Source organism: Primulina huaijiensis, chromosome 7 (assembly GCF_012295235.1).
Source record: "Primulina huaijiensis isolate GDHJ02 chromosome 7, ASM1229523v2, whole genome shotgun sequence".
Taxonomy (NCBI): domain Eukaryota; kingdom Viridiplantae; phylum Streptophyta; class Magnoliopsida; order Lamiales; family Gesneriaceae; genus Primulina; species Primulina huaijiensis.
Window position 1 is genome coordinate 10,408,905 of NC_133312.1, and position 9,998 is coordinate 10,418,902.

At 37.6% G+C, this 9,998-nt stretch overlaps 2 protein-coding genes across 3 annotated transcripts; both read right to left on the reverse strand.

Annotated features, from left to right (window-relative positions):
* Positions 1-1,173: 1,173 nt before the first annotated feature.
* Positions 1,174-7,700, reverse strand: LOC140981220 (uncharacterized). Of its 2 annotated transcripts, none has more exons than XR_012176052.1 (2): positions 2,996-3,184; positions 1,174-1,627 (listed from the first exon to the last, which is right to left on the reverse strand). XR_012176052.1 is itself a non-coding variant. In XM_073447547.1 (2 exons), the coding sequence occupies exons 1-2, from the start codon at positions 7,657-7,659 to the stop codon at positions 1,569-1,571; spliced, it is 717 nt and encodes a 238-aa protein (XP_073303648.1). In that variant the 5' UTR covers positions 7,660-7,700; the 3' UTR covers positions 1,422-1,568. The 2 variants fall into 2 exon arrangements, 1 of the variants encoding a protein (XP_073303648.1); XM_073447547.1 differs by lacking the exon at positions 2,996-3,184 and adding an exon at positions 7,002-7,700 and having other exon boundaries at positions 1,422-1,627.
* On the reverse strand, positions 7,671-9,092 carry LOC140981588 (uncharacterized). Its single transcript, XM_073448017.1, has 2 exons — positions 8,688-9,092; positions 7,671-8,118 (listed from the first exon to the last, which is right to left on the reverse strand). The coding sequence occupies exons 1-2, from the start codon at positions 8,897-8,899 to the stop codon at positions 7,671-7,673; spliced, it is 660 nt and encodes a 219-aa protein (XP_073304118.1). The 5' UTR covers positions 8,900-9,092.
* Positions 9,093-9,998: the final 906 nt, after the last annotated feature.

A 9,998-nucleotide genomic window follows, 5' to 3' on the forward strand; every position in this document is an offset into this window, starting at 1 on the left:
ATATTTTTATCAGTATTACCTGAAGTTTTACACACAGTACTATACATAAGCATTCTGTGAGCGGTATTATAAATTTGTTTATCACTAACTCCATCAATATTCCATTTATAAATACTTTTCCATTATAACTATTAGAGAAAATATATTCTTGTTCTTCAACAAAAACATTCATGGGAGTAGGTCTATAATATTTAGTTTGGGTAGGTTTATCTGCCCATTTTATTTTATTAATTTCTTCATCAGAAAAATTATTATGATTAACAATCTCTTCATTAAGAGTATTTAAATTAAAATTTTTAAATTTTTCTTCTAATAATTTTTCTAAATCAGAAACAGAAGATTTAAATTTAAAATCTTTAATATCTGGAGGGAATTTTATAGAAGAACTAGCAATAGAAACAATATTAGTTTCTGGTTCTTGTATATGAACATTTAGTTTAATTTTATTAATAGCTAAAATAATTTTATCAATACGATCTTTAAGAGAAACTGTTTCTTCACCTATTATCGTAAGATATAAATTTGTATAATTTTGTTTTTAATTATTTGATTAATATGTTTAACAGTTATTTGTAACATATCATTTTCAATAATTTTGAAAAGGCAGTAAAATTCAAAACTTTATTATTCTTTTCTATAATAAAAGATTGTTGAGGAGGATAAACAGATCTTTGAATCTGTCCAGAAAGAAATTTATAATTTCTTTCAAGAATAAAAATATAATCTATAATGAATGTTTTAAAAAACCAAGGAACAAAATGAATTAATATATTTTGATTTTCACAGTATTTATAAAATTCTGTGACAATATATTCAAATTCTTTTTCAGAGAAACTTTTAAAATACCAATCTCTGAAAGATTTCCATTTGGGTAAATAAAATTCTGCATTGATCTTTGCTCTAGCAAAAGATCCTTTAGTAAAATCAATTTTTGATTTACTATCCATTAAATTGTAAAATTCATTTCTGAAACAGTATCAGTTTCTTTAACTTTTTGAAAATTACATTGATGCACAATATTATTTTGATTAATAATTAAATCTTCTGCTGAAGATTCTACTTCTTCTCTTATTTGAGAAGTTGTAGCTCTAGAAGTTTGTGGAATATCCACCATATATGTGAGGCCCATTTACTCTAACGACTAATAATGATCAAATAATAATGGTTTGATTTAAAATTGCAGCGGAAAAAAGGTTTAAAATACTTTAAAACGGACCTCAGGGCCCAGAAAAATTTCGGCATGACCTTCCTGTAAGTAGGACATCCCGAAAGCTCAAGCAGCATTTTATATCAAAATATACTCCAACTAGAGTCATTAAAACAAAATCAAAGTCAACAACCTATAGCCGCACTGGCCAGGACTAAACAGAATTTAAAACTTACCAAATACTCGTCAGATCATACAAACCACATAATAGACTTAGAACATCACAAAACAACCAAATACTACTACAGATACACGGGGCATCTCCCCGGAAAATAAAGTACATTGCAAGACTGAAATAAACTCAAGACATACATATAGACTAACTGGGAGACTCCACTGAACAGAACCAAGCTATCCAACCTCAATCCCAAGCTCCACTGGCGGAACCTCGGCCTGATGCTGCAAAACGACTCGGGAGATCTACCATGGTGCCCAAATGCAACCACAGCAGCCCCCCAGTACAAAACTAAGGTTAGGATTCTGGTATGAAACAGTTCAACAATAACAACAATAACATAAATCATGCATAATCATATAATGAAATGTAATATGCAATGCATGAAAGGCTCAACAAATAATCTGGATCATAGGAGCCAACAAACGGTACGATAACAACTGGAATAATGCTCGAGCAACAACACAGGGGAACTACATCGTCATGCAGCTAAACCGCCCGGCCAAGTATGCGAGGTATGCCAAGCTGTGCTGAATAACACCCCTGACTCGGCCTCCATACAACTGATACGCTATAACAGGATGGCACAACAGAACAAACTAGATGACACAATCCCAACACTCACCTCAAAAGGCTACACTAACCACGGGATTGTTCAATCACATCTACGGTTTCATGTGTATAGGCCTATCAGCCACACAATGATCACGAGATAAACAATAGTTCCAGATAACAACGGATTTCAACAATGTGCTAACAAGAACGATAGGGCTCAACATGAATGTCATACTAGTATGCCCTATGCTAAATGCCAATAATATGTCATAATAATAAACATAGATCACAACGAAGGCATTTAACAATTTACAAAAGCCAACAAGTCATACACCCGATCAATGTAACACAGAATGGCAATTAAACATAATTCATGTTTTACCGTCGTATGTTACCGAGCTGTAACATACCTATACCAACTTGACAATACAATATCAACTTCACTTCAAGAACCTCAGCCTAAACAAAACAACACTAAGCCAATCATGAAAACTACATTCCACACCAATGTCCGATTTCGCACAAAAGAGCATAAAATTTGTATCTCACTCAATATTAACTCAAATCAATATCTGCCAATTGGAAATTAAATATAACTCAATTATCTAAGTTTCTTCAGTTGAAACCATCTTCAGAATCTCAATAGATTATTCTCAAAAATTTCAAGAACACACTGCTACTCAACAGATTTTCGGACAAAATCTCGTACTGAGCAGTTTGGGAAAAATGAGCATAACTATCTCAATTCTTAATGTAATTTAACGAAGCTTATATCATTACAAAGACAACACATAGCTCTACAACTTTCTTTTGAATCACAAGTCCAGAATCCAAGCGCATAATTGACAAATATTCGAATTACAGTAGGTGTTTTGCACAACACAGTTTCAGAATTCGATTTGACACATTTTGGTAGAAAAATCATATCAATTTCGTTTCTAATCCAAATTTGATGATTCTAGTGGCTAAAGAAAGCTAACAAACAGAGCTACAAGTTCTTTTTAGGTCATTGCTCCAAATTCAAAATACAAAAATCGCAGCAACCCAAAAACTCTCACCCAAAAACGGGAAGAATTCGTGCAGAATAGAGCACCTGAACAACAGCTTTGATCTACCTGAATCCTTGCTCAAACTTCGCGATTTCTAACTTAAATCGAAGCTTAGGATGTTAGGAAGACACCTCTTCAAACCGATTGAGATTTGGACGCCAGACGGAGGAGATATTACAATTTTCCCGCAGCCGCTACACAAGTGACGGGAATGGAGTTGGGAAAGCTTCTTTCTTCTTTTCTTTCCTTCCCTTATTTGGTAAGTTGAGTGTATGTATATGTATTTTTATATATTGTGTATTTGATTACTAAAATAGTAACTCAAGCCCATCTATCCCGGTCTGTATTTATTTTGCTCTCGTGTGTTATTTAAACTCTATATGTATTTTACATCGTTAAATTCTCCGATATTCTAAAATACATATTTTTAACACACTTCTTGAATTTATTTGACATAATTAATTATTTTAATTTACAACTCAATAATTATTTTAATTATGCCAAAATTATCGAATAATTAATTACAGGACCTTACACTTCTCTACCCCTTAAAACAAATTTCGTCCTCGAAATTTCGGTTCATACACATACATCTTACACAAATACGAAACCAACAATACATTACTAAGAATCAAACAGATATGGATAAGATGCTCTCATCTTCTCTTCTGTTTCCCACGTTGATTCTTCTACACTATGCCTCGACCACTGAACACGTACAAGTGGTATAACTTTGTTGCGTAAAACTTTATCTTTACGATCCAAGATACAAACAGGATACTCAGTAAACGATAGAGATAGATCAAGTTCAACCTCATTAGGCTGAATCACATGAGATGGATCGGCTCATACTTACGCAACATAGAAACATGGAAAACATCGTGGATGGCAGACAAGGACTGGGACAAATTCAAACGATAAGCGCAAGTCCCAATACGCTCAACAATCTCATAGGGGCCAACGAAACGAGGTGACAACTTACCTCTCATGCCAAAACGGACAACACCTCTAAACGGAGAGATTCTCATACACAAAATCTCCAACTTGAAATTCTAGAGGTTGACCACATCTGTTAGCATAACTAGCTTGACGATCTTGGGCAACTTTCATTCTCTGACGAATCAACTGGACTTTATCATGCATTTCCTGAACAATCTCAGGTCCAGTCAACTGCTTCTCACCAAATTCATCCCAACAAAGAGGTGATCGACATCGTCTGCCGTACAAAGCTTCAAAAGGAGCCATACCAATAGTCACCTGGAAACTGTTATTATATGAAAATTCTACTAGTGTTAAAGCTTCTTGCCAACTGTCTTTCAAATCCATGACTACAGCTCGAAGTAGATCCTCGAGTGTCTGAATCGTACGCTCTGACTGACCATCTGTCTGAGGATGGTACGCAGTACTCATCGCAAGTCGTGTACCCAATTTTTTTTTTAGAAACTAGTCCAAAACTTTGATGTGAATCTAGGGTCACGATCAGAGACTATTGCAACTGGAACTCCATGAAGTCTCACAACATTTTCAATATACAGACGAGCCATCTTCTTGTATGAATACGTCCTTTCATATGGAATAAAGTGTGCCGATTTAGATAACCTATCGACAATCACCCAAATGGCATTAAAATGACGAGAAGTACGTGGGAAATGCGTGAAAAAATCCATAGCCACGTGCTCCCAGTTCCACTGAGGAACCTCAAGGCTATGCATTAATCCTCCCGGTCTCATTGATTTATGCTTTGACTTGCTGACAGATCATACAACGAGACACAAACTCAGCCACATCCTTTTTCATATTCTTCCACCAAAATTGAGGACGTAGAATATGATACATTTTTCCGCCTCGTGGGTGGATACTATATCGAGTACAATGAGCTTCTTTAAGGATGAATGTACGCAATTCAGGAATATCGGGAACAACCAATCTACCATTCAACCGAAGAGAATCATCTGAGTGAATTGAGAAACCAGATTGATGTATTTGAGATACTAACTCATAAGATTTCAGAACTCGATCATCAGTTTTCTGAGCTGACTTTACAATCTGAATCAACTCTGGCTCAACAGAAATCTGAGATACACAAACAGCATTACCTTGGATTTGAAAATCCAACCCAAAAGTGCAAATATCCGCTCGTAATTTAGAAACATGAATCGAGGATAAATTAACATCAACAACTTTACGACTCAAAGCATCGGCAATGACATTCACTTTTCCCGGATAACACTGGATCTCGCAATCATAATCTTTCAAAAGATCCATCCAACGTCTCTGTCTCATATTCAGATCTGACTGAGAGAACAGATACTTCAAGCTTTTGTGATCAGAATAGATTAAAAATTGCTCCCCAAACAAATAATGTCTCCAAATCTTTAGAGCAAAAACGATAGCAGCCAATTCCAAGTCATGAACAGGATACTTAGACTCATGCGGTTTCAACTTACGAGAACCATAGGCCACAACTCTGCCATGCTGCATCAGAACACAACCTAATCCTCTATTTGATGCGTCGGTACAAACAACGAATCCTCCAGAACCTCTTGGAATGGTAAGAACTGGTGCAGAAGTCAATCTCTTCTTCAACTCGACAAAACTTGACACATTCATCAGACCAAAAGAATCTCTGATTTTTCTGAGTCAGTTGAGTAATAGGTCTAGCAATCTTTGAGAAATTTTCAATAAATCTCCGGTAATAACTAGCTAAACCCATGAAACTACGAATCTCTGGCACATTGATCGGTCGTGCCCAGTTCAGAACTGCTTCCACTTTACTTGGATCAACAGAAATACCATGTTGAGATATGACATGGCCCAGAAACACAACTCTATCTAACCAAAACTCACACTTGGATAGCTTTACGTACAACTGCTTCTTTTGAAGAATTCGAAGAGCTATCCTCAAGTGTTTGGCATGCTCTTCCTAGGACTTGGAATAAACAAGAATATCATAGATGAATACAATCACAAAACAATCGAGATATTTACGAAATACTCGATTCATCAAGTACATAACACAGCAGGAGCATTGGTCAAACCAAAAGGCATAACCAAAAATTCAAAGTGTCCGTATCTAGTGCGAAAAGCTGTTTTCGGCACATCCTCTTGTCTAACTCTCACTTGATGGTACCCAGAACAAAGATCAATCTAAGAATACACCGAAGTACCTTGCAACTGATTAAATAAGTCATCAATCCTAGAGAGTGGATATTTATTCTTGACAGTAAACCTATTCAGTTGTCGATAATCAATACACATCCGCATCGTTCCATCTTTCTTCTTGACAAATAGAATCGGTGCACCCCATGGTGAAGAACTCGAATGAATATAACATTTACTCAACAAATCCTGTAATTGTTCTTTCAGTTCTTTCAGCTCAACAGGGGCTAAACGATATGGTGCTCGAGATATGGGTTCAGTTCCTGGCATTAATTCGATACTGAACTCAACTTCTCGTTCTGGTGGAAAGCTAGGAATCTCTTCTGGAAACACATCAGGAAACTCACAGACTACCGGAATATCAGAAATCCGTCGCTCATCTTGCGATAGATCAACAACATAAACCAGAAAACCTTCATGACCAGAATCTAACAATCAATTCATCTCAATCGTAGAAACTAGAGGAATCTTGGCTTGAGAACCACGGCCATAGAAATTCCATTTAGGAGCAAAGCTAGGCCTGAAACGAACTATTCCTCGATAACAGTCAACAGTGGCACGATTTGCAGTCAAAACATCCATACCAACGATACAATCAAGTCATGCATAGGTAGGACTATGAGATTTAGATACAGAACATTTTCACCGTGAAACAAAACCGCATTGAACACCACATTATCAGTGATAATCATTTTGCCCATCGGAGTAGCAACAGATAGATTGAAATTCATACTAGTTGTGTGAAGATCACGCGAAACAACGAATGCATGAGAAACAAAGGAATGAGATGCTCCAATATCAAATAACACTCGCGGTATAAAACCACATAGATTACAGTTACCAGTAATGACAGTACCTAGAGCTGCCTGAGCCTCATCCTTAGTTAAGGCAAATACATGAACAGATGACTGATTCTGTTGACCACCTTGCCATCTGCTCTGATGCGAAGGGCGAATAGGCTGATGGAAAGACTGGGACGCTGCTGGAATTCTATTACTTTGAGCTCCACTACCTGTCTGGGCTGATTTCCCCGTCTTACTAGGACAGACTCTAGCAAAATGACCCGGCCGACCACAATTATTACAAACCCCTTGAACTCCAACACACTGATTACTGAAATGCTTACCCCCACAGTGATCACCATAAGGTCCACTATAACGATATCCCCCACGGTTCCCTGATCTCCCTGAACTCGAAGAACTAGAACCAGGCTTCTTAAATTGCTTCCCACGTGGACGAAGAGATGCAGAATCAGATGAACTGAATTGTTGCCTCCCCGACTGATGATGTTGGGTAGGAACTCGATTGCCACTCCTCTTAAGACTAGCTTCAGCCTTTTTTGCTATTTCCATTGCTTCAAGATAATTTAGTGGCTTACCGGTAGAAACAAAAGGGTGCAGATGATCGTTCAATCCTTCAATGAAACTTTCGACGACAGCAACCTGACTCGCAGCAACATGAGAAGTATATCTCAGCATAGCATAAAAAGAATCTGCATACTCCGCAACTGACATATCGCCTTGTTTCAGGTTATGAAACTTAGAAGCCTTAGAACTGTAGATGGAGGACAATAACTCTCCTTAAACTTCAGCTTGAATATATCCCACGATGGAACAATCCTCTGAGCATCTAAAGTCATCAATGTAGTAGACCACATTTTGGCACGATCTTTCAACTGATGCACAGCTAATCTCAATCGACACTCTGGAGGATACTCAATCAAATCAAACAATTCCTCAATCTCAGAAATCCACAATTCTGCTTTCTCAGCTCCCTCCGAACCACTGAATCGAGGAGGATGCATAGAATGGAAACGCGCAACTAACTCATCCATCCTAAGCTGCTCTAACTGATCAGCAGCTTGCTCCACAAAAGTATCATCAACAACACGGACACGAGGTCTACCACGTCCACGACCTCGACCTCGAGCTAAAGGAATCTTATAAGCAGGAATTTCACCACCTCCCTCCATTCTATACGATAAAACATCAAAACAATTAGAATGGAAGCAAACAAATCATATATTTACATAAACATGCTGTCAAGTAGCATACACAGACGCAACAACAATTTTAGTGCCAAGACTCGAGTGTCCTAGACTCTAGTTCGAGCGTATCCCAGTTTACGCTCTGATACCAAGATGTGAGGCCCATTTACTCTAATGACTAATAAGGATCAAACAATAATGGTTTGATTTAAAACTGCAGCGGAAAAAGGTTTAAAATACTTTAAAACGGACCTCAGGGCCTAGAAAAATTTCGGCATTACCTTCCCGTAAGTAGGACATCCCGAAAACTCAAGCAGCATTTTATTTCAAAATATACTCCAACTAGAGTCATTAAAACAAAATCAAAGTCAACAACCTATAGCCGCACTGGCCAGGACTAAACAGAATTTAAAACTTACCAAATACTCGCCAGATCATACAAACCACATAATCGACTCAGAACATCACAAAACAACCAAATACTACTACAGATACACGGGGCATCTCCCCGGCAAATAAAGTACATTATAAGACTGAAATAAACTCAAGACATACATATAGACTAACTGGGAGACTCCACTGAACAGAACCAAGCAATCCAACCTCAATCCCGAGCTCCACTGGCGGAACCTCGGCCTGATGCTGCAAAACGACTCGGGAGATCTACCATGGTGCCCAAATGCAACCACAGCAGCCCCCCAGTAAACAACTGAGGTTAGGATTCTGGTATGAAACAGTTCAGCAATAACAACAATAACATAAATCATGCATAATCATATAATGAAATGTAATATGCAATGCATGAAAGGCTCAACGAATAATCTGGATCACAGGAGCCAACAAACGGTACGATAACAACTGGAATAATGCTCGAGCAACAACACAGGGGAGCTACATCGTCATGCAGCCAAACCGCCCTGCCAAGTATGCGAGGTATGCCAAGCTGTGCTGAATAACATCCCTGACGCGGCCTCCATACAGCTGATACGCTATAATAGGATGACACAATAGAACAAACTAGATGACACATTCCACACCAATGTCCGATTTGGCACAAAAGAGCATAAAATTCGTATCTCACTCAATATTAACTCAAATCAACATCCGCCAATTGGAAATTAAAGATACTCAATTATCTAAGATTCTCCAGTTGAAACTATCTTCAGAATCTCAATAGATTATTCACAGAATTTTCAAGAACACACTGCTACTCAACAGATTTTCGGACAAAATCTCGTACTGAGCAGTTTCGGCAAAATGAGCATAACTATCTCAATTCTTAATGGAATTTAACGAATCTTATATCATTACGAAGACAACACATAACTCTACAACTTTATTTGGAATCACAAGTCCAGAATCCGAGCGTATAATTGACAAAAATTCGAATTACAGTAGGTGTCCTGCACAGCACAGTTTCATAATTCGATTTGACACATTTTGGTAGAAAAATTATATCAATTCCGTTTCTTATCCAAATTTGATGATTCTAGCGGCTAAAGAAAGTAAAAAACAGAGCTAAAAGTTCTTTTTAGGTCATTTCTAAAAATTCAAACCACAAAAATCGCATCAACCCAAAAACGCTCACCCAAAAACGGGAAGAATTCGTGCAGAACAGAGCACAGGAACAGCAGCTTCGATCTACCCGAATCCTTGCTCAAACTTCGCGATTTCTAACTTAAATTGAAGCTTAGGATTTTAGGAAGACACCCCTTTAGACCGATCGAGATTTGGACGTCGGACAGAGGAGGTATCGCGATTTTCCCGCAGCCGCTACACAAGTGACGGGAATGGAGTTGGGAAAGCTTCTTTCTTCTTTTATTTCCTTCCCTTATTTGGTAAGTTGAGTGTATGTATATGTATTTT